This window comes from Chelonoidis abingdonii, chromosome 2, assembly GCF_003597395.2.
Source record: "Chelonoidis abingdonii isolate Lonesome George chromosome 2, CheloAbing_2.0, whole genome shotgun sequence".
NCBI lineage: Eukaryota > Metazoa > Chordata > Testudines > Testudinidae > Chelonoidis > Chelonoidis abingdonii.
In genome coordinates this window covers 69911380-69936382 of record NC_133770.1, presented here as the reverse complement: position 1 = coordinate 69936382, position 25003 = coordinate 69911380, and the positions used below count along the sequence as shown (strand labels likewise).

At 42.1% G+C, this 25003-nt stretch overlaps 1 protein-coding gene across 1 annotated transcript in view; it reads left to right on the top strand.

Moving 5' to 3' along the window:
• The first annotated feature begins 2736 nt into the window (after positions 1–2736).
• Positions 2737–25003, top strand: part of DAZL (deleted in azoospermia like) — a 33080-nt gene continuing 10813 nt past the window's right edge. Inside the window, exons 1-7 of the mRNA XM_032801126.1 lie at positions 2737–2790; positions 3141–3232; positions 4189–4240; positions 5005–5071; positions 5482–5618; positions 11781–11858; positions 24684–24734. Of these exons, the coding sequence (XP_032657017.1) occupies positions 2752–2790; positions 3141–3232; positions 4189–4240; positions 5005–5071; positions 5482–5618; positions 11781–11858; positions 24684–24734 (516 nt within the window). The 5' untranslated portion in view covers positions 2737–2751. The remainder of the gene's footprint in view (positions 2791–3140; positions 3233–4188; positions 4241–5004; positions 5072–5481; positions 5619–11780; positions 11859–24683; positions 24735–25003) is intronic.

Sequence of the window (25003 nt, the reverse complement as noted above, 5' to 3'; positions counted from 1 at the left end):
TTTTTTTTTTTTTTTTTTTTTTTTTATAAAGATCGGTTCAGGAAATCACTTGTGCATAACTGCATGAAAAGAATATTAAGTTTGCAAAGTCAAGCACTCGGAAGTTAAAGAAATGCCAGAATTAAGGTTGGCTGTGCAAACTTAATTTGTCTGCCTTGTGCATCTGTATTGTGACTGTCTTGATTACATGATCATTTACTGCCCCTCCCCCTCCCCCGACCCCATCATTCAGTGCACAGGCTGAATCTGCTCTGAGAATGAATCAGGATTGTGAATGGAAGAAGGCTATAGNCCCCCCCATTTGTTGTAGATATTGAGAGTGCATATACCTGTTGCAGATACTGGGAATACTTGCCCAAAAGGCCCATCCTCTCCTCTGAGAGGACAAAAAGGGGCAAGGGAGTGAAGGTCATAGAGCTGAAATAGTGTGTGTACTATTTGTGGATAGCGAGACAGGCTGGGCTAGGCCTGCCACAGCTAAAGACCTGCCCTCTTAGCTGAGGGAAATGAGCCATTGGACCTAGGTTGCATGTGAGTAATGGGGATAACAAGTTTAAAAACAAAACAAAAAAAACAGAGAAGGGAGTGAAGGTCAGAGGGCCAAAACAGTGTACCTGTGGTTCTGGGAGATGGTAGACCTAAGCCTGCCCAGAGCTAAAGGCCCTCCCCATCAACATGAAGGAAGGGTGGGCCGGTGAACCCAGACCACAAGTTGCAGGGATCAAGAAATGGAAAAAAATGATGAGTGAAGGTCAGTGGACCAAAACTGTGTAGTAAATGAAGCAGGGGACCAGAGGAAGGAAGAAGATGGTCTCATGGTTAAGGCAATTGAATGCTACCTTGGGCAGCGATTCTATCCCTGCCTCTGCCACAAGGGTGTTATGTGTCATGCTAGGCAAGCTACTTAAACCACGCGTTAAAAGTTTGACCACTAACTGTACGCTCAGGTTTTCTTGTGTGTGGTTTTTTTTTTGTTTTTTTTTGCATGCTCAGCTTGGACCTGTGGGGTCTAATTTGCAAAAGTGCTGATCACTCAGTTGTAGCTGAAGTCTCTGGTAGCTGTGCTTTGAACATATGAGGTGCCATGTATTAAGTTTTGTTTGACAAATCAGACCCTAGGCACCCAAGCTTAGTAGATGCTTTTGACCTTCATTGTGATTCCATTTTCCCTATGGCTAAAATTAGGATAATTAGATCTGACTAAATAATTGAGTTTAGTGTAGTGGGAGAATATAAATAATCCATTTGTTTTGGTTTAAAACTGGACCTTTTTTGTTTCTTGCCAAAATGAAAAACCAGAAAACAATTTTGAAATAGTTTTGACTTGATTCAAATGGACAATTTTCTAAACCATTGAGTTGAACACGTCTTTGGGGTTTTTTTAGTTGAAACTATTCAAAAATTGGGGTTAAATTGGTAAATAGTTTTAGTACTATTTTTATTTGTTGAAGAACTTTGTGCAGCTCTTATAATAACACCCACATGAAGTGAGCTGGTAATATAGCTTCACAACTGTGAAGCTTGCTGATACTACAGTGAGTGCCATAGAAAAGCCCATGAGGAAACCAATAATTCATTCTTTGGAGCATGGTTTGAATGGTGTACAGTAAAAGCAAGGGGCCACTCGTGGCTTTATGGTCTTTGAACAAAATACCGTACAGTTGTTTGTTCATCGAGTTCCATCCATTCTTTGCACTAAGTGAAGTTGGGGTCCTGTGGAAAATAGTATGTGATTATGTAATTAAAGACTGTATCATAATGTTTAAACATAAATGCATGCAATTACAGTTGCGCAGGCACCCTTAATTCTACTATTTAGCTTTTGAGTGCTTGACTTAAGATTGTTCTTTGAATGTGTTTCTTCCTGTTTATATATGCGGGGAGGTGGGAGACGTGGTGGCCTGTGTGTACACCCTATTACAAACGTAAGTGATTTTTACAAGTCACAATTTCAAACTATTCAGACTGTTTAAGACAGTTGCAGATCTTGATAGACCTCTGATTTGATGTAACTTTAAATTGTGACAGAGTACAAAATCTCTCCTTCCAAAGGGGATCATAGTAATGTGAACCTATTAAGAGCTAGTTGTAGTGGCTATACTTTTTTTTTTTTTTTTTGTTTTTTGTTTTTTAAGATAAATTTCTTCCATGTGTAGCTGCTGGGTTTTGTTCTGGGATTGCTCATACACGAGTGCTGCATTAATTATTTAAGGATTTTTTTGGCTAGGATAATGTGGAATTCTGAACTCTGCAAGCAGATCTGGCAGTCTTCTATGTCTGCTAACTCTCTTTCTTAAATCCCATTTGATAGATATTGAAGTGCATTTTTCAACAGTTTCATTGTAGAATTAGTATACTTTTAAAGTGACCATGAAGCTTTGAGGAAAAGCAGCTTTAACTAAACCTACTTAATCTATTATAAATGCAGTGTAGTGCTAGGTAAAGAGAGTAAATACTGAAAAACCAGTCCATGAAATAGAATTAATTCAGAACATATGTTTTTCAGAAAATTATTTGGAACAGAAATGTCTCAAATAGAGTGAACTGGAAATGGAAAGTATTGTGTCCATGGGAACACTTTGAAGTTTTAGTATCTTAAAATATAGTATATAAACGGTTATAATATGTACTTTATCAAACTTGCAGTCTGCAGCAAATCCAGAGTCCCAGTGTGCAAGCATCTCCAGGGAGGATAACACCCAGTTGTCGTCAACAACCAATCAAGGATATGTTTTACCAGAAGGAAAAATCATGCCGAACACAGTCTTTGTTGGTGGAATTGATATAAGGGTATTTACATGTCTTAACTTTCACATATTCTGTAGTGGTTGGACTGTTCTTTTTGGGTGGGGAGAGCAGAAAACAGACTTCTTACAGGACGTGGCTGATCTCATGGCATCTACCAGTTTTATGGTATTGCACTGTTGTGAGATCCGAGTTCAGTTCCAGTTTTATCCCTGAACTAGGTGAGCAGCACTGAATTGTGCAACAGTGGTGGATGGGTTTGAAAGTGGCTCCTGCTTCTGTAAACCACTTCAAACAGTTGAACACAAGTTTACAAAAGGAGTTAAGACTTTCTTGTGGTGGCCAGTGATGTATTTTTTTTTTTTTTTTAAAGCTAAGCAAATTCTGTTCCTTAGATGGATGAAACAGAAATTAGAAGCTTCTTTGCACGATATGGTACAGTGAAAGAAGTGAAGATAATCACTGATAGAACTGGTGTTTCCAAAGGGTAAGTAGAACGTGAATGACTTGCCTTGGGTCATTTAAAGCCTTTTCTAACCTAGTAAAGTTGGTAGCCATAAATCACCGGAGGAAGCAGTACCACATGGAGAGTTGGACTAACTCAACCCTACAACACACTGTTAAAATACTTGAGCCCTATCTGTATTACTACTTCCAGAAGTGATGAATTACAGTTAAGCAGTTGGCTCGTATAACTCAGTTTAAGTATAGCTGATTTTTGTAAAGAATAATATGGTATGCTTTAGCTTACTTAATCTTGCTTTTCAGGGGGCATATAGGGCCTATAATTGCTGAATTGGTGGAAGCAAAGCTTCAGACTTTCCTTGTCTGCCAAATGCAGCCAGTTATTGATGGGATGGGATGAAATTGTTATCTTTTTAGCCCAGCTTCTTACGTTATTGTTCACCCAGAAGAATCATGGATCCACTTCCTAGGCATGAGCTTTTGGAGCTGGAAAGAACTCTTCTGTCAGCTTCTCTATACCTACTTTCCCCTGCAAGTTGTGTTGTACCCTGGATAACTGGAAGTCTTGGTTATTGGTAATGTGCTAGACTGAAGACTAATTTTGATTTAAAACTACTGTGTTGTCTATGCTTAATATAATAAACTCCTGTTGCTCTAAGTCTCACATCAGCTCTGTGATGGGACCAAATACTATCCCAGTTTCCCAAATTGGGGAAATGAAGACAGAGATTAAGTGAATTGCACCAGGTTGCACCCAGTCTGAAACGAGAATCAAATCTCTTAACTGGATGCTAGCTGGCACCTTGCAATAAATACACCTTCGCATCGGTTTTTGATTCGCAGAGTCCAATGGAAGGATATTGATTTGGACTTGACTGTCTTTTGGCGTACAGTAACTCAATTTATGCTGTTGAGTCTTGTTCAAAACAGGCTTGTGGGTTGTGCAGTAGTCACACTGAACTTTTTTTCCTTTTACAGATATGGATTTGTATCCTTTTTGGACAATGTGGATGTTCAGAAAATAGTGGAAGTAAGTTACTTAGCTATTTGAGGATGTTCATATTCATATCTATATTCTGTAATGAAGAATGCAGTATGGTGGTTGGTTTGTGGGGGTAATAACAGGAAAATTGAGCTGTCTAAAGATTAGATGAGAATCTGGACTAGATTAACAGGAAGAGGCAAAGTTTAAGACTGAGCATTCAAAATAGCTGATTACAATCTTTCTAAAATCATCCCTGCTCTTGAAGTGGGATTTTTTTATACAACTTACTTAACCAAAAATAAGACTAACATGTTTTTAGATTTATTGTGTGGAGGTATCTGTTCAAAGTCCATTCTTTCCAGTCCTAGCTGCCATTCAAACACACTCCAGTAGTTAAGGGCAAGATACACTGACCAAATTATGTAAAATCTGCACTATTAACCGATAGAAATAAGAAAGAGAGTACAACAGAATTGTAGCCTCACGGCTGTGAAAAAAGGCTCTAGCAGTGAGACACTAGACTACTAAATAGCAGTGTGCTTTAGCAGAGTAGTTTATATACCCTGGGTGTTCAGGTGTGTAGGGAACTCTACTCTTCTAAGCTGTGCCTCACTGTCCACGCTGCTATTTATACCCATGCTAGGTGTGCATGCAGTCTCTGTACTCTACGTGCTGCTGTAAATGTAGGTGTACCTTTAGATTGATGTAAAAAATAGTTATTGACCTGTCATTGAATCTGAAAGTATAGTAAGGTGTTTTTCTGTTTGTTTGTTTCCTCCCTCCCCCTTCCCACACCACTGCCACCCCAGTCACAAATAAACTTCCATGGTAAAAAACTGAAGCTGGGCCCAGCAATCAGAAAACAACAGAATTTGTGTAAGTACATCTAGACTGAAACTTTAACTTGTTTCCTCATGAAAGGATGCTGGCTTATGTGTAAGATATTAAAATAATTTATTTATCTGTGATATTTACAATCTTGTTTTATTAGTATTAAAAGTGCTACAACTAAACTAAAATCTAAGTAATTACCAGTCAATACTGAGACTTTTTTTACTTGGTTTTGGCAAAGAAAGCAAACTATGATTAATTTTGTACTATCAAAATGCCCCAGCATGTAAGTTGCAAACAGTGCAGGATAACTGATCAGTTCAGCAGTACTTATTTAAATTTAAATTTAAAATTCATGGAAAAATACATATCTGAACTTGAACAAAACCTTAATTTTGGGCCTAAACTACTGTTAAAACGTTTTGGATCATCTTTCCTTTGTCTCTCTAAACTAGGTGCTTACCATGTGCAACCCAGACATCTGGGTTTTAATCCTCCTGTGCCACAGTTTCATAGCGTCTGGAGTAATCAAAACACAGAAACATACATGCCTCCCCCAGCTATGATGAGTCCAGTAACTCAGTACGTTCAGGTAAGATTATTTCTTTATGGTCTGATCTTGGATCATAACTGAGTTCTTCAAAGCACTAGAATGTAACACTTTTGAGAGCCACACTTGCATGGCCTTTGAAATATGTACAATAGGAACTTGAATTTTTGACATTCAGACCCCTAAAAATGAAAATCTAGCTGTAACAACAGCAAATAAGCCAAGTGCGGACAGAATTGTCCTCTAAATTGACAGTGCTGCCTGCTTTAGAAGTACTGCCTCAATATGTCTTTCAGATTAGTCTTCTACTTCATAGAATCTTAGTAACTGGCTGCAGATATCAACCCACAAAATACCTCTGTACTGTAGAAGCTTACTTCGTAGCTAAGAAAAACAGTGAGGAGTCCTTGTGGCACCTTAGAGACTAACAATTTTATTTGGGCATAAGCTTTCGTGGGCTAGAACCCACTTCATCAGATGAATGAAGTGAAAAATACAGGAGCAGGTATAAACACATGAAAGGATGGGGGGGTTGCTTTACCAAGTGTGAGGTCAGTCTAACGAGATAAATCAATTAACAGCAGGATACCAAGGGAGGAAAAATCTTTTTTTTGAAATAAGAGAATGGCTCATTACAGACAATTGACAAGAAGGTGTGAGTAACAGTAGGGAGAAATTAGTATTGGGGAAATTAAGTCTAGGTTTTTTTTAATCACCCAGCCACTCCCAGTCTTTATTCAGGCCTAATCTGATGGTATCCAGTTTGCAAATTAATTCCAGTTCTGCAGCTTCACATTGGAGTCTGTTTTTGAAGGTTTTTTGTTGAATTGCGACTTTTAGGTCTGTTACTGAGTGACCAGAGAGATTGAAGTGTTCTGCTCGTTTTTGAATGTTATGATTCCTGATATCAGATTTGTGTCCATTTTATTCTTTTGTGTAGAGACTGTCCGGTTTGGCCAATGTACATGGCAGAGGGGCATTGCTGGCACATGATGGCATATATCACATTGGTAGATACGCAGGTGAACGAGCCCCAGATGGTGTGGCTGATGTGGTTAGGTCCTATGACGGTGCCCCTTGAATAGATATGTGCACAGAGTTGGCACTGGGGTTTGTACCAGGGTTTGGTTCCTGGGTTGGTGTTTGTTGTGTGGTGTGTAGTTGCTGGTGAGTATTTGCTTCAGGTTGGGGAGCTGTCTGTAGGCAAAGACTGGCCTGTCTCCCAGGGTCTGTGAGAGTGATGGATTGTCCTTCAGGATAGATTGTAGATCCTTGATGTTGTGCTGGTTTAGTTGGGGGCTGTAGGTGACAGCTAGTGGCGTTCTGTTACTTTCTTTATTGGGCTTGTCTTGTAGTAGGTGACTTCTCAGTACCCTTCTGACTCTGTCAGTCTGTTTCTTCTCTTCACCAGGTACGTATTATAGTTTTTAAGAACACTCAATAGAGATTCTTTAGGTGTTTGTCTCCATCTGAGGGATCGGCGCAAATGCGGTTGTATCTCAGAGCTTGGCTGTAGACAGTGGATTGTGTTGTGTGGTCTGGATGAAAGCTGAAGGGATGTAGATAAGTATAGTGGTCAGTAGATTTCTGATATAGGGTGGTGTTTATGTGACTATCGCTTATTAGTATCATAGTGTCTAGGATGGGTCGGCAACCTACAGCACACGTGCCAAAGGTGGCATGCAAGCCGATTTTTGTCTGGCAGCAGGGTCCCGGCTGCCGGCCCCACTCAGCATTCTGCCAGCCTGGGGTTCCGTTCACTCAGGAGGCTGAGCGAGGCTGGCGGCTGGGACCCCAGGCTGATGGCAGGTGCGCCCCTTGGCTCTCTCCTCACCGCGCTTGGGTTCTGCAGCTCCCAGGAGTGTGAGCTGGGGCGTGGGGCCCTGAGCCTCGTGTGGGAGGGGTGGCGGCGGTCGCTTGCACTTGTGGGAGCTGCAGAGCCCAAACACGGCGAGGGAGAATCTGAGGGGTGCACAGGGACCACTGCCTGAATGCATCTGCTGCAGGAGTCCCCCTCCCCCCCCCAGGGTGAGGAGCACTGGGTTGCAGCCCGGGCAGGTGCGCCCCCCTGGCTCCTCCCTCACTGTGCTCAGCTCTATGGCTCCTGGGAGTGAAAACCTCTGCTCCCCTCCCACAGCCTCAGCACTCCACATGGAGTTTTGCCTCCATGTGGAGCCAGTGTCTCACTGGCATGGACATGGTAAGGGGAGTCCCGGAGGGCAGTCGTGGAGCAGGGGAGGGTTGGTTGGGTCGGGAGTTCTGGGGGTCTGTCGGGCGGTGGGGAGTGGTTGGATGAGGTGTGGGAGTCCTGGGGGTCTGTCTGGGGAGGGATGTAGATAAGAGTTGGGGCAGTCAGGGGACAGGTAGGGGATAGGGTCCTCAGGGGGCAGTTAGGGTGGGGAGTGACTCAGGAGGGGGCAGTCAGGGGACAAGGAGGGAGGGGGTTCTGACAGGGATGGGAGGGAGTGGATGGGGGTGCAGAGCTAGGGCAGGGCTCTCCCCGCTTTTTGATTGTTGAAATATGGTAACCCTAGGTGAGGGGGGAGCCAGGGGGCTCATGAGGGCTGTCGCCTCATGAGGGCAGGAGCCGCTGTGGAGCACCAGGCAGCAGCCTGAGCAGGAGGGGCGGGTGGGGGGGCATGGCTACTCCCCACTAGCAGCACCGCCATCTTTGCAGGGCTGCTTTCCCCCTGCACCGCACCAGCCCCTCCATGGCTGGGGCTCGCTGCTGCCGCAAGCGGAACACTCTGTGCACCCTCTAGAGGAGTTCAGGGGGCAGCGAGGGGGGGAACCTAGTCTGGGAAGGAGCCCCTGGGAACGGCTGGCCCCTGGGATCTGTAAAGGCTCGTTGGGATTTGCCCCTCAATGAACTGATGTGCAAGGGGATGGGGGCGGTGCAAGTTTTGCCTAGGGCGCAAAATATCCTTGCACCAGCCCTGCCCTAGGGGGTGCATGCATCCCAGGTTAAGAACCACTGCACTAAACTGAAAAGATCTGCATCTTAATTTAATTTTAAATGAAGCTTCTTAAACATTTTTAAAACGTGTTTACTTTACATACAACAATAGTTTATAGACTTAGAGAGAGAGACCTTCTAAAAAGGTTAAAATGTATGACTGGCACGCGAAACCTTAAATTAGAGTGAATAAATGAAGACTCGGCACACCACTTCTGAAAGGTTGCCGACCCCTGGTCTAGGAAGTGGACCTCATGTGTGGATTGGTCCAGGCTGAGGTTGAATGTGGTGGAAATCAAATTGAAATCTTGGTGAATCTCTGGCTCTTTCTGGGTTCCAGATGTGTTCTCAGTGTAGACAAGTGGCAGAGAGCTGAAAGCGCATGTATTTAGGAGGTTGTGATTCACAATAAAGCTAGCATAGAATGCCCTACTTGGTCAGCACAAAGGTCATCTAGGCAGTATCCTGTGTTCCTTAACTGACTGTGCCCAGTCCAGGTGGCTTCAGGAGGAATGACGAAAGGTAAGTTGAAGTGATCTCCCGTTGCCATCGCTACTTTGGAAAATTTAGCTAGTAATGTTACAGAATGTCGTGAAGGATCGGGGAGTAACTAGCTTCAGAAATCTTGAGTAGTTGTGATAAGTTGCTCCCAAGCGAAATTCTTACTAACCACTTGAGCTGAGAACTTATTTGAAGATCTTCGATTTTCGCTTGAGGAGTAAGTTACGGGCTAGATCCTTATTAAAAGTAGGACAGCCAAGTTGGTTCTCAACACTTTATTCTGGGCAATAGTTTGTTGCTCTGTATTGTACAGTCCTTTTGTGTAACTAACCCACTCGTCAAGACATCACCATTGGGCATGCATATAGCACCGATTTAAGTGATATCTTATGTATATCTAGTGAGGGATGGAATGCATCTTAACATGTCTTGCCGTATCTCAGCTGTCATCATGCGTGTTCTCTCAACCCAATTGGGGGATCCCTTAGCTTTCTCTTCACTCCCAAAACCCCATACCTGTTGTTGAACAGTTCCTCCTCTACCTTGGTGGGATTCCTGCTTGTTATGGCGGTATTTTTTTCAGTCGTGAATTCTTCCTCTTTGCAGAACCCAGGGTCAGTCTCTGTGTCGTCCAGGAGTTGGGGTTTGCGGGGACCCAGGCCGCCTGCTACTCGGGTTCAGCGAGGGCCCTGGTGATGTAGCAGCTGTCTATAGTGCTCTGTAACGAGCCTGCATGCGCTACAATCTGGGCTACTTCCCGTGCCTCCTCCAAACACCTTTCTTTTCCTCACCGCTTCCTCCTGGTTGTCTGATAACACTTGTCCTCTCAGTCTCATGCAGTCTCTCTCTCAACTCCGCTTCTGCTCCTGCTTCTCTCTGTCTGACTGGAGTGAGCTCCTTCTTTTAAATCCAGTGCCCGATTAGCTGCTACTTGATTGCTGCAGGTTTCTAATAAAGTAGCTATCTCTGCTGCCTTCTACAAAGGTCTTAATTGGCTCCAGGTGCCTTGATTAACCTGGAGCAACTGCCATTTGGTTACCAGGGTCCTAGGGATTTGTTTAGCCTGGGGCTAACATACCTGTTTCTCAGTACTTTACTGTAGCCATCTGGCCTTGCCCCATCACACTACTAAATATGACGAAATCTAATATTTATTGTTAACAGGCATGCAACCCACGGTGAGTTAAGAAAATAACTTACTAAAATACTTGGTAAATGTGCACTGAGTTGGCCCTAAAATGTGAAGGAAATTTGGGGAATGGGAATGATTCTAATACCTCATATGCTGAAATAGTTTAAGTAGACTGGAAGGGCTTTACCATTTAGCATCAAACAAGAGCTGTAACAAACCAAAAATAAACTCTGTAAAATCTTACTTCAGTTTTCCAGTTGCAAGTCCTCATTAAACAACTCTAGACCTGGAGTTCTCAAATCTCATTGCACCGTGACTCCCTTCTGACAACAAATTACTTCATGACACCAGGAGGGGGAACTGAAGCCTGAGCCCCAGGTGTGGGGTCAAAGCCGAAGACCAAGCCCCACTGCCCTGGGGAATGGGCCTGTAATCTGAGCCCTGGCAAGCAGGGCTGAAGCCCTTGGGCTTTGTCTCTGAACAGTGGGGATATGACTTTGGCTTCAGCCTCAGCAAGTCTAACACCTGCTCTGGTGACCCCATTAAAACAGAGTCGTGACCCATTTTGGGCTCCTGACCCACAGTTTGAGAACTGCTGTTCTAGATAAACCTTTAGTTAAAGGAGAGTAGAGGGAGGATTTTAAGAAATTCAATAGTGGAACACTTTGGGGACGGGGGGCAGATATTTCATTCGAACTCAGCTGCTTGAAACCTTGCATATCCTCAGAGAGAACAATCTACTTCAGACTTCTGTTGATGTTAAACTATTGGAAGTGAGTTGTTTACTTTGCCTAAACTCAGAATCTGGTTAAAATAAGTTCATTGTTGGAAGCAAGTACTTCCATTCCTGTTCAAATGCAGCTCACAACTAAGGACTTGTCTATACAAATGTTTAGTGCACAGAAAGCTAGTGTGAGTTAGATTATTTACACACCAGCTTGCTGCAAACTCAATATTTGTCGAGATAAGCCCTAAGGAAAGTTTTGTGACAGGTGTCTGTTAAAAGTCTCATTGAGGCTCAGTGAGACTGACTTACTCTGTGGCAAGCCAAGGTATGGGTCTACAGTGGGGATGTCCTGTATGGAAACTGCTCCAGTGCAATGAAAGCCACAGAGTGCAGCTTGGTGGGATATGATAAAACACTGGCCACACAAGATGTTACTGCACAGCAAGTTGGTGTGCTGTAGATTCACACCATGGCTTGCCACTCTGTAGGTAACTGTGTAGACAAGTCCTTAAGCTCCCTTTTAAAAATAGGTCTTAGACACTTAGAATGTGTCCACACTGCGATCAGAAATGTAACTACTGGTTCACGTACACATACCCATCCTAGCTGTCGTCAAGCTTCTGTGCTAAAAATAGCATGTAGCTATGACTATGTGGACTAGGCCCCCTGAGTATACCTGACTCCCCACAGATGTATTTGGGCAGTTAACCTATGCAGCTGCCCATGTAGCTGTGGCAGCTATTTTTATTGTACTATCTCAATCAGCTGGTGCTGGTAGGTTTACCAGAGCCAGAAATTATACCCAGTAAATCTAACCAGTGTAGATGTACTTTACCTAATCTGTTTAACCTATGAAAAGCAAAAACTTTTTTTTTCTTTTTTTTCCAGGCATACCCTTATGGGTCGCAGGCTGTACTGATACAACAGCAAGTTCCTGTAGGATACCAGCCTGCCTACAACTATCAGGTACATATTTTTAACAATGGCTTAATTGATTAAAAAAAATTAATCATGAATCAGAATATCTAAACATTCTGACATCTAGATGTTGGACCTCAATTTGTTGGTTCAATGCTTTTTTTTCCCCACCAAATCTTTCTCCAGTTGACTTGATAAATTCTTTGTTTTAGGGCTGTCGATTTTAATCGCAGTTAACTCATGTGATTGATCACGTTTTTTAAAAAATTAATCAGGATGCGTTTTTAGTTAATCTCCATTATAATAGCACTATTAATAAACAATTGAAATGTATTATATATTTTTTGATGTTTTTCTATGTTTTCAAACATATTGATTTCAGTTACAACAGAATACAAAGTGTACAGTGCTCACTCTATTTTTTTATTACGAATATTTGCACTGTAAAAATGAAAAATACTATTTCTTTTGCTTATCGCCTCATACAAGTACCATAGTGAACTCTCTTGTGAAAGTGCAACTTACAAATGTAGATTTTCTTTTTCTTTTTGTTATGTAACTGCACTCAACCAATCTAAAACTTTAGAGCCTACAAGACCACTCAGTCCTTATCTTGTTTGTCTTTGGGATTGGCTAAACAAGTTTGTTTACATTTACAAGCTGCCCGGTTGTTTACAATGTTACCTCAAAAGAGAGAACAGGTGTTTGCAAGGCACTTTTGCAGCTGGTGTTGCAAGGTATTTACATACCAGATATGCGTTCAGATACCCCTTCATGCTTTGGAAACTATTCTAGAGGACATGCTTCCATACTGATGATGCTCATTTAAAAAATAATGCGTTAATTACATTTGTGACTGAACTCCGTGGTGGAGAATTGTATGTCTCTTGCTCTGTTTTACCCACATTCTGCCATATATTTCATGTTAAAGCAGTCTCGGATGATGACCCAGTACATGTTGTTCATTTTAAGAACACTTTCACCGCAGACTTGACAAAGCGCAAAGAAGGTACCAATGTGAGACTTCTAAAGATAGCTACAGCATGCAACCCTAGGTTTAAGAATCTGAAGTGCCTTCGAATATCTGAGAGGGGTGAGGTATGGACCATGCTTTCAGAAGTCTTAAAAGTCTCTGATGTGGAAACTATAGGACCCAAACCACCAAAAATAAAATCAAACTTTTACTGATGGCATCTGACTCAGATGATGAAAATGAACATGCATCAGTCTGCACTGCTTTGGATCCTTATCGAGCAAAGTTCATCATCAGCATGGATGCACATCCTCTAGAATGGTGGTTGAAGCATGAAGGGACATATGAATCTTTAGTGCATCTGGCATGTAAATATCTTGCGATGCCAGCTGCAACAGTGCCATGCAAACACCTGTTCTCCCTTTCAGGTGATATTTTAAACAAGAAGTGGGCAGCATTATCTCCTGGAAATGTAAACAAACTTGTTTGAGCGATTGGCTGAAAAAGAAGTAGGATGGAGTGGACTTGTAGGCTCCGTTTTATATTTTGTTTTTGAGTGCAGTTGTTTTTGTACATAATTCTACATTTTTAAGTTCAACTTCCATGATAATGAGATTGCACTACAGTACTTGGGTGAATTGAAAAATAATAATTTTTTACAGTGTAAATATTTGTAATAAAAATATATATAAAGTGAGCTCTGTACACTTTTTGTATTCTGTTCTAATTGAAATCAATAGATTTGAAAAAGTGGAAAACATCCAAAATATTTAAATAAATGGTATTCTATTAACAGAATGATTAATCATGAGTTTTTGATTGACAGCCCTACTTTGTTTAAAAGTAGATGCATACTGGCAACATTCACACATTCTGGGAATTTTCTGCTGGGTTGCATGGCTGTTTAGAAACTATTTGCCGGTAAACAATAGAGAACTGATCATTTTGCTAAATATTCTGATGAAAGAGGGCAGGAGTTCTCCAGACCATTATCTGGCTTAACCAGGAGTTCATCAATGATCTGAAACTCAAGAGTCCTACAAAAAGTGGCAACTTGGTCAGATTACAAAGGATGAATATAAACAACACAAATATGGAGGGACAAAATTAGAAGGGCCTAGGACAAAATGAGATTAAACTAACTAGAGATGTAAAGGGTAACAAGAAAACATTCTATGAGTACATTAGAAGCAAGAAGACAACTAAGGACAGGGTAGGCCTATTAATCAATGGGGGGAGAGGAGAACAATAACAGAAAATGTGGAAATGGCAGAAGTATTAAATGAATTTTTAGTTTCAGTTTTCACCTAAAAGGTTGGTTAGTGACTAGATGTTTAACATAGTGAATGGCAGTAAAAATGAGGTAAGATCAGAGGTTAAAGTAGGGAAAGAACAAGCTAAAAATTACTTAAACAAATTAGATGTCTTTAAGTCACCAGGCCCTGATGAAATAAATTCTAGAATACTCAAGGAATTGACTGAGGAGATAATGGCTAATCATAGACTATAAGGTCAGAAGGGACCATTATGATCATCTAATCTGACCTCTTGTGCAATGCAGGCCACAAAATGTCACCCACCCACTCCTGTTTCAAACCTGTGTCTAAGTCATTGAAGTCTTCAAATCATGGTTTAAAGACTTCAAGGTGCAGAGTCTTCCAGCAAGTGACCCATGCTCCACGTTGCAGAGAGAGGCAAAAAAAACCCAGGGCTTCTGCCAATCTGCCCCGGAGGAAAATGCCTTTCTGACCCAATATATGGCGATCAGCTAAACCCTGAGCGTGTGGGCAAGACTCAGCAGCCAGACACCCAGGAAAGAATTTTCTGTAGTAACTCAGATCCTACCCCATCTAACATCCCATCACAAGCCATTGGGCATATTTTATCGCTAGTAGTCAAAGACAAATTAATTGCGAAAATTAAGCTATCCCATTATACCATCCCCATCATAAAATTATCAAGGTTAGTCTTGAAGCCAGATATGTCTTTTGCCCCCACTACTCTCCTTGGGAGGCTGTTCCAGAACTTCACTCCTCAGATGGTTACAAACCTTCATCTAATGTCAAGTCTAAACTTCCTGATAGCCAGTTTATATCCATTTGTTCTTGTGTCCAAACTGGTATTGAGCTTAAATAAATACCAGGGAGGGAGAAGAATTATTTTTCTGATACATTTATAGAGAGCAATCATATCTCTCCTCAGCCTTCTTTTGGTTAGACTAAACAAGCCAAGCTCTGAGTCTCCTTTCATATGACAGTTTTTCCATTCCTCAGATCATCCTCGTCACCCTTCTCTGTACCTGTTCCAGTTTGAATTCATCCTTCTTAAACATGGGAGACCAGAACTGCACACCGTATTCTAGATGAGGTCTCACCAGTGCCATGTATAATGGTTCTAACACCTCCTTATGTCTACTGGAAGTACCTCGTCTGATGCATCCCAAGACCACATTAGCTTTATTCACAGCCATATCACATTGGCGGCTCATAGTCATCTTGTGATCAACCGATACTCTGAGGTCCTTCTCCTCCTTTGTTACTTCCAACTGATGCCTCTCCAGTTTATAACAATAGTTCTTGTTAATCCCTAAATGCATGACCTTGCACTTTTCGGTATTAAATTTCATCTTGTTATATTACTCCAGTTCAGAAGATCTGGAGGACCTTGCTATATGATATCCCAATCCTTCTCTGTATTGGCAATACCTCTCAGCTTTGTATCAGCCGCAAACTTTATTAGCACATTCCCACTCTTTGTGCCAAGGTCAGTAATAAAAAGATTGGTCCCAAAACCAATCCCTGAGGAACTCCACTAGTAACCTCCCTCCAGCCTGACAGTTCACGACTTTCACAGTCAAAACCTTGTAGTCTCCTTGAACTCAGTCTTAACCCGCCTTTCAATTTTCATATTGATCCCCGTCTTTTCCAATTTAGCTAATAATTCCCCATGTGGAACCATATCAGATGCTTTACTGAAATCGAGGTAAATTAGATCCACTGCGTTTCCTTTTTCTGAAAAATCTGTTACCTTCTCAAAGGAGATCAGGTTGGTTTGGCACGATCAACCTTTTGTAAAACCATGTTGTATTTTGTCCCAATTACCATTGACCTCAATGTCTTTTGACTACTTTTTCCTTCAAATTTTTTTCCAAGACCTTGCAGATATCAAACTGACAGGCCTGTAGTTGCCCGGATCACCTTTTTTTCCTTCCTTAAAGACAGGAACTGTTAGCAGTTCTCTAGTCACATGGTACAGCCCCTGAGTTTACAGATTTATTAAAAAGTCTTGCTAATGGGCTTGCAATTTCATGTGCCAGTTCCGTTAATATTCTTGGATGAAGATTATCTGGGCCCCCTGATTTTGTCCCATTAAGCTGTTTGAGTTTGGCTTCTACCTCGGATGTGGTAATATCTACCTCCATATCCTCATTCCTACTTGTCATCCTACCATTATCCCTAAACTCTTCATTAGCCTTATTAAAGACTGAGGCAAAGTATTTGTTTAAATAGTGGGCCATGCCTAGATTATCCTTAACCTCTACTCCATCCTCAGTGTTTAGTGGTCCCGTTTCTTTCTTTGTTTTCTTGTTATTTATATGTCTGTAGAACCTTTTACTGTTGGTTTTAATTCCCTTTGCAAGGTCCAACTCTAGATGGCTTTTGGCCTTTCTAACTTTATCCCTACATGTTCTGACCTCAATAAGGTAGCTTTCCTCGCTGATCACTCCCATCTTCCATTGCATGTAGTCTTTCTGCTTTTTCTTAATCACCTCTCTGAGATGCTTGCTCATCCAGCTTGGTCTACAACTCCTGCCTATGAATTTTTTTCCCCTTTCTTGGGATGCAGGCTTCTTTGACTTGAAGTAATTCTGGGCTTCCTCCACTTTAGATCCCTAAGTTCTTCAGTCCCATCTTCTTCCCTAACTAATTGCCTTAATTATTTAAAGTTAGCCCTTTTGAAATTAAAAAAACCCTAGTCGCAGATCTATTTTTGTTTATCCTTCCATTTAGTTTAAACTGAATTAGCTCATGATCGCTCAAACCAAGGTTGTCCCCTACAACCATTTCTTCTATGAGGTCCTCATTACTCACTAAACCCAAATCTAAAATGGCATCCCCTCTTGCTGGCTCAGCAACTACTTTGGTAAAGGAATCCATCAGCTATTGCATCTAGGAAAATCTGAGCCCTGTTATTATTACTAGCATTTGTCCTCCAGTCTATATCTGGGAAGTTAGTCTCCCATGATCACACAATTCCCATTAATATTTAGTTCATTAAAAAGGTCTCTATCCATTTCAGATCCTGGTCGTCTATAGCACACCCCAAGCACTATCTCAGGGGAGGCGCTAATAGCTTTCTTCCTCAGTGTGACTTTTGCCCAGACAAACTGTGTCTTATCCATTCTATCCCTTCTTTCTTTACAGTCTACCTCGTTATTGATATACAATGCTACTCCACCACATTTGCCGGCTCTGTCTTTCCTAAACAGAACATATCCTTCAATACCTGTACTCCACTCATGACTTCTGTTCCACCATGGTTTTTGTTATCCCTTTAATATCAGGTTTCACTTCCTGCACCAGTAATTCTAGTTCCTCCATTTTGTTACCTAGGCTCCCCACATTGGTGTACAAACATCTTAATTCTTGCTGTTTGGCTTCACTCACATTCTTTACCTGATTAGGCCCAGATACTCTATCGCCAGTATCACCTATTAGAATTGTATCTATACGATCCTTCCTCTGTATGGCCATTCTCCTGTTCATGACAATATCCTTTCTTGCTTTGTTTTTTCCCTCTCAATGTTAAAATCCAGCATGGAGATTACCTGGACATCTCCCAACCATCTCCCCCCAATTCCTAATTTAAAGCTCTCTTAATCAGTTGTGCCAGCCTCCATCCTAGAAGGCTGTTTCCCTCCCTACTCAGGTGAAGTCCATCCCGAGAGAACAGTCCCCTGTCCATGAATGCTTCCCACTGGCCATACATCCCAAAGCCCTCCTTAAAGCACCACTGCCTGAGCCATCTGTTGATCACCATAATCTTGTCACACCTTTGTTGCCCTTCTCTAGAAACAGGCAGAATCCCACTGAAGATCACCTGAGCCTTGATTTCCTTAAGTGTCTTCCCCAGCCTGGCATAGTCTCCCTTTATACATTCCAGTGAGAATCTAGCTTTATCATTTGTTCCAACATGAAGGACAATCAGCGGATTCTTTCCTGCTCCCATTAGGATCCTCTTCAGCCTCAAGTCCACATTGCATATCTTAGCACCCAAAGACAGCACACCCTTCTGTTCTCTGGATCAGCTCTGGTTACAGGCCTGTCTATTCTTATCAGTAAGGAGTCCCCAATCATTTAGACCTTCCTTTTCCTGGTGACAGTGCAATTCTTCGGTCTATCCCCTGTTCCCTCTGGCTGCAAGTCCTCTCGATTCCTGTTCACCCTGCAGTCCTCCGCAACCCGTCCCATATCTTCCTGGGATTCATGTTTGATGTCCTCTCCATTGACTCTTCCCCTCTCCTTATAGGGCTAGTATCAGAGGGGTAGCTGTGTTAGTCTGGATCTGTAAAAGCAGCAAAGAGTCCCGTGGCACCTTATAGACTAACAAACGTTTTGGAGCATGAGCTTTCGTGGGTGAATACCCACATGCATCCGAAGTGGGTATTCACCCACGAAAGGTCATGCTCCAAAACATTTGTTAGTCTAGAAGGTGCCACAGGACTCTTTGCTGCTTATAGGGCTAGCTGCTCTTCTCTTCTTCCTTGCCCTCTCACCTTCAGCAACCACCTGCTGTGCCCCTTCTCCATTTTCCAACTCTGCAAACCTGTTCTTGAGCTCTCTTGCTCCTTCACTAGCCCGTCTTTTCCTCTGCCTGGTTTGCTTAGTCACATGCTTCCACCGTCCACTTTCCTCACCCAGCAGTCTCCCCTCAGAGTTGGTCCTGCTTACACCTGCTAGTCTGAGCTTTTCCCTTTGGCCTCATCATGTCATTGCTCCATCTGCTCAAACCCCCTTTTAAACTCCACCAGAATTTCCACCCGCATCTCCAATCCTCTGATCTTTTCTTCCATCAGCTCTATCAGGCAGCACTTCATGCAGACAAAACTCTTTTCAGGTACCCCCTCCAGGATCATGTACATGCCGCAGCTTCCACATCCAGTCATCTTTTATTGTGTCTTCCACTTCTTGGGTCACTTCAACTGCTGCCTTTGTATCTGTCATAGACTTCCCACCTAAACTCTCTAAATCTGGGAAACACAAACCAACCCAGAACACCACCACCCACAGTAAAACAAACCCCCAACGAGCACCAAGACACTGCTAGAACACTGCACACTCCCTTCAGTAGCCTGTGTGTTCCTCTGCATGCCTCTCTTAGTCTTCCCGAACACTCCCCCCCGTAAACTCCCGTTTACAGCTCTGTTTGCTGGCTCCTGTTCCGCTGCAGCTATCTATGGGTCAGATATCTTCAAGAAGTCATGGACGATGGGAGAGATCCCATCAGAGTACCACTGTATTTGCCCTGTTCCAATCCATAAAAAGGCAATAAGGACAACCCAGGGAATTACAGACCAGTCAACTTAACTTTGATACCCAGAAAAATAATGAAGCAAATAATTTAAGCAATCAATTTGCAAATACCCAGGAGATAATAAGGTGATAAGTAACACTCAGCATGAATTTGGCAAGAACAAATTGTGTCAAACCAACCTAATAGCTTCCTTTGATAGAGTAAGATGCCTTGTGGATATGGGGGAAGTGGTAGATGTGGTTTATCTTGACTTTAGTAAGGTTTTTAATACTGCCTCACACGACCTTCTCATAAACAAACTAGGGAAATACAGTCTACATGGAGCTAATATAAGGTGGGTGCTTAACTGTCTGGAAAACAACTACTCTCTGGGAATAATCAGTGGTTCATACAATCAAGCTGGCAGGGCATATCAAGTGGGATCCCCAGGCATCAGTTCTGGGTCCAGTTCTGTTCAATATCTTAATGATTTAGATAATTACAGAGAGAGTACGCTTACAAAGTGTGGATAATACCAAGCTTGGAGGGCTTTGCAAGTGCTCTGGAGGACAGGATTAAAATTCACAATGATCAGACCACTTAGAAAGGAACAATCAGTTGCATACATACGGAATGGGAAATGACTGCCTGGAAGGAGTACTGTGGAAAGGGATCTGGGGATCAACAGTTTGCCTTTAATTTAAAAAAAAAAAGGCAAACATTATTCTGGGGTGTATTAGTCAGGAGTGTTGTAAGCAATACATGAAAAGTAATTCTTCTGCTCTGTTCTGTGCTGATTAGACCTCAACTGGAGTATTGTGTGCAGTTCTGAGAGCTACATTTCAGGAAAGAGGTGAACAAATAGGAGAAAGTCCAGAGAAGAGCAACAAAAATGATTTAAAGGTCTAGAAAACATGACCTACGAGAGAAGATGGAAAAAATGGATTTGTTTAGTCTAGAGAAGAAGACTGAGGGGTGGGAGGACATAAACTTTTATGTACCTGAAAACTGTTGTTAGGAGGAGGAGGTTATTTGGAGAAAAAGAAAATAGTTCCCTTTAGGATAGGACAAGAAACAATTAACTTAAACTGCAGCAAAGGTGACTTAGTTGGACATTAGGAAAAGCTTCCTAACTGTCAGGGTCTGTAAGCACTGGAATAAACTGCCTAGGGAAGCTGTGGAATCTCCATCATTGGAGATTTTTAAGAGCAGGTTAGACGTATGTACGTACGTACGTACGTCAGGGGTGATTTAGATAATACTTGTTCTGCCATGAGTGCAGGGGGCTGTACTAGAAGACCTTTTGGTCCCTTCCCATCCTATGAGTCTATGATGCAAGCAATTTGGTGAGGAAGGTTCAGTAACTGCTTGGGAATAGGTAAACAGTCTGCACAGCAGTGTCTATAAAAATGGCTTTTAAAAAAACAAAAAACCAAAAACCTGATTTAAATGCATATTTTCTTTAAAAAAACAAAACAAACTTAAACTTACTGTAATCCTATTTAAATAACAATATTCAAGCATACATACTTGCTGCTGAAATGTCAGACTACTGAACAGCTAGAAGTCACTGGCTAAGCAACTGGAACCAGTTGTTTGGTTTAGCACTTCATATAATTCAGATCACTAACTGCTGTTAATTGTTTCTTTAGTAAATCAGTTTTAAATGCTCAAACAAGATTTGATAAGCTTTTATTATGTATCAGCACATCTAAAGTAACTTTAAAAAAAAAAAGCTGTTTTGTCAATATTTATGAATACCAGTTGCCATACAAATAGGGTTTTACACACTACATGAGTAAAATTAATCGTGTAGTACCTATGAATGTAATCATTTTCTAACACAGAAGGTAAAAATTGAGAATAAGAATTAGACTTTATTTAGGAAAACTTAAGTACAAATTCAAAACAAGATTAAACTGATTGTTTAAATCATGTTCCCTATTTCCTAATTTAAATTGCTTTCATTTAAATAAAACCACCCTGACCTACAATAAAGAAGTAGGAAGTGCAATGTGGTGATAAAACTTACTGCATACTTAATCAAAATACTAAGGGCTGAATACCTGTTCTCCATAAATACCATGACAGATGTTATTCTTGACATGTGCTTGGGTAACACACATTGGGCTACAGGCTTTGTGTAGCTTGTTTTTGCACATAGAACTGATCTCAAGCACCTCATGCTCTTGCCAAACAGCATGTGGTATTCTAACATGTCTACTGCATTATTTTAAAAAGTTTTTGTAGAGTACTTGAGTTGAACTTGGTACAATTTAAACTGATAACGTGGCTTTCTTAAAAAAGTAAAATATTCTGCTTGGTGAAGAGAGATTAATCTAGTTGTGGGCCTTGCATGCTCTATTCAAGCTAGGCTGCAAATATCTTCACCAAATGCTTTTAAAGGTAACATGGGAAGGAAAAAGGAAAAATGGGTTTGAGCCCTCTTGGCATTCTTTATATTTGAAGAATGCAAAAAAGACAATTTGAAAAGTAAGGTGATCAAAATGTGTGTGTATAATCTTTAAAAATATTTGGATTATCAAGTCTGGTTTTCCCCGGATTTGCTAAAAGATTGGAGATTTCAAATCTGTATTATGAGCTTTTTCACCTTTTTACAGAGACCTCTTCTAAGAGTTTCTCAGCCATTTGAGTTATAGGAAAATTTTAAAGTCTGATTTAATAAACACCCTCTATTACTTAGCTTTCAGTCTTAACATAAAGAATGCATCTGATACCAGGAAGTGAGCATCCCCATCCTGAGAGGTCTTGAAGTTCAGCTGTGTCTGAGCAACTGATCTGTGGGTGCAATCAGAGCTATCTACAGGATGGCTAGACGTCTGTGTAAAGGCTCGTAATCTAATCAAGATTATTAGTCAAAATGCTGAATTTAATGGCGCAGGCCCCTATAGTTCTCAGCGCCACAAATTACTTTGGTCAAGTTGTCAAAACTGATCAGTGATGAGGCATCCAGCATCGCTAGTCACTCAGGCAAAAATTTAGGATTTAGTCTTGTTTTGTAAAGTACTCTTGGTAATTGGCTGCCTTGCAGAGCCTTTCTATCATTTCTGAAAGAAAGCATAGTGCAGATCCTGATGCAAATACCTGCTCAACAATATATTATGTCGAGTGGGCAAATTTTCTGAGCCACATACAACAATCTTCAGTTTTAGAGCCAGCAAGTGGCTGCTGGGGCTTGGGGCTTCAGCCCCGCTCCTGCTGGAGCCCCAGCAGGTACCCCCTGCAGGGCTGAAGCCCCAAGAACCCACCACCACCCCCGTCCTGCTGTGCAGAAGCTGTTACCTGCAAGGCAGAGGTCCCAAGCTCTTTTCTCCCCTCCAGTCTGAGAGGTGGAGAATGGGAGAGGGCAGCAGGGGGAACTCCATGAGCCACACTTTAACTGTAAAAGATATGCCTGGGGGCATTCTGGGACCAAACAATAAAAATTCTGTGCACAATATTTTAAAATTCTGCACATTTTATTTGTCAAAGTAAAGTTACCTCATCACACACTTCCAATTATTTTGTTAATTTATTTAAAAATGCCTATAGGCCAAATATGTCTGTAACAGTACAGACACACTCACACTCACTCTTTCTCCTGCCTCCTCTCTCAGGAGTAGAGAGTTAAACCCCTGTGACACCCCAGTTCTTGTTTCTCTGCTCACTCCTCCCTTCCCAAGTCCAGCTGGGAGTATGACACCCACACTCTCGTCTTCACCCCTGCCCCCAGAGGCCAGCCACAGGGTCCCCTAACCCAGATTCCAGCTATGGTCCCCCTAGCCCAGCCATTCCCCACCCCCACCCTCCAGAGCCCAGGGATCCGGAGACAGAAACAGCCTGATGCTTAGTCCCGGGCTTGCATGGAGTTTCCTGCATGCCACCCTCTCCTTCCCTCAGAGCATACTGGGAACTGCAGCTGCCAGGAACCGTCTAGCATCCTCTCCCTCTCCCCAGCAGTGTCTTCTATGTGTGAGCTGGCCCCTAGTGGTGACACTTCAGCCCAATTCTGTGGGGGAAAGGAAATTCTGTGCACACAATGTTAATTTCTAAAGTGAGCAGTGGCACAGAATACTCTTAGGAGTAAAAAGAGCTGCATATGGCTTGTGAGCCACAGGTTAGCCACCACTGTATTATGTCAACAGGCAAGAGGGTACCTACAACTCCTTTGTCAAGAAACTGTTACGCCCTTAACATAGTTCTCATGGACCTTACAGATCTGTCATTTGTTCCCTTATCCAAGGCACTCTACCACTTCACCATTAAACAGCCTTCCCGATATCTATGACCTCAGCCAGAAGTGTTGGTGAAACTCAAGCACTAATGGTATAGCCTCCTTAGACGGTATTCCAAAGTGTGGTGCTGACATTATAGCCTAAATTCCTTACAAGGTGCTCTTTGACTTTAATTTAAACCATGCCCTCAGTCTCACGGTTTTCTTCTCCAAACCCTATTCAAACATAAGGTGTGCAATTTGGCTTCCCTATCTTCAGAGCCTTTCTTTATTGACTAGCTAGCACAAACCCCTTCAGCTTGCCTAAGAGAGACTCCTGTACAGGAAATCTGCAGAATAGCCTCATGGAGTTCTGTTTCTATTTTTACAAAATATGTTCTACATTTGGCATCTGACCTAGATGCCAAATTTTGGAGAACAGTTTTGCAATCTGTATTTAGTTAGAACTCCTCAAACCTCCTTCTCTTTCCCCTGCGCCCTCACTTGCTTGGGAACCCACTAGAACTCAGATCTACATGGACAAAGACTGAGAGCACAGTTCCTTATAGTTAAGGCTAAGATTTTGTCATGCATATTTTTAGTAAGTCATGGACAGGTCATGGGAAATAAAGGAAAAATTCATGGATGCTTCTGACTTATCCTAACTTTTACTAAAAATATGCATGACAAACATTGGGAGCTGTGGGGGGTCCTCCTGCAGGGGTCTGGCTCAGACTTCGGGGGTCTCCCTGCCACCTGTGTCTGGGAGCATCTGGGGCATCCCCAGTGCCCATGGTGACTGGGAGCTCCTAGGGGTACCCTGCAGTTTACAGCCACCACAGGTGATGGTGAGGACTCTGCAGCTCCCAGGTGCTGTGGGCTGAACTCATGCAGGTCTCTGGAAGTTTAGGACTCTGACTTCCCTTTTGGAGTTCATGTTTGCTGGGGTTCTGAATTAGTGAGAGAAGTGAGAAGCAGTAAGGGCTGCGCTACCCTACATATCTTCATGGGGCATGCATGAGGAGACAATGCTGAGGGTCAACAGGTTTGAATTAGTGTGCATGAGCACCACAGTTGTGGCCACTCACATACTTACCTCCAGGAACTGCAGTTATTGTAAGTGTTCTTTGCACAAGTCAAATAAAGGATAATTCTTATTTATTAAATCTTTAAGGTCCCACCACAGTGGCCTCCTGGGGAGCAAAGGAATTATGTTATATCTCCGGTAAGGTGATAAAACTTAGTGCATGAAACTTCAACCTTCTTGTCTGAGTGATGGTCTGCATCTTAACACTTGTAAGCAAAATGAAACTTTTATTGGTGCAAAATTTCTCTGCAAAGAGTAGACCTCTCTGGATTAAATGCTGACAGTGGTACTTGTGACTGATATTACTGATTGGTAAGTCTTGGTTTAGGGTTTCGTACTTGCATGGAAGCTCTCTTACGGAAGAGTTCTTCTTTGAGTGATTGCTCATATCCATTCCAGTTAGGTGT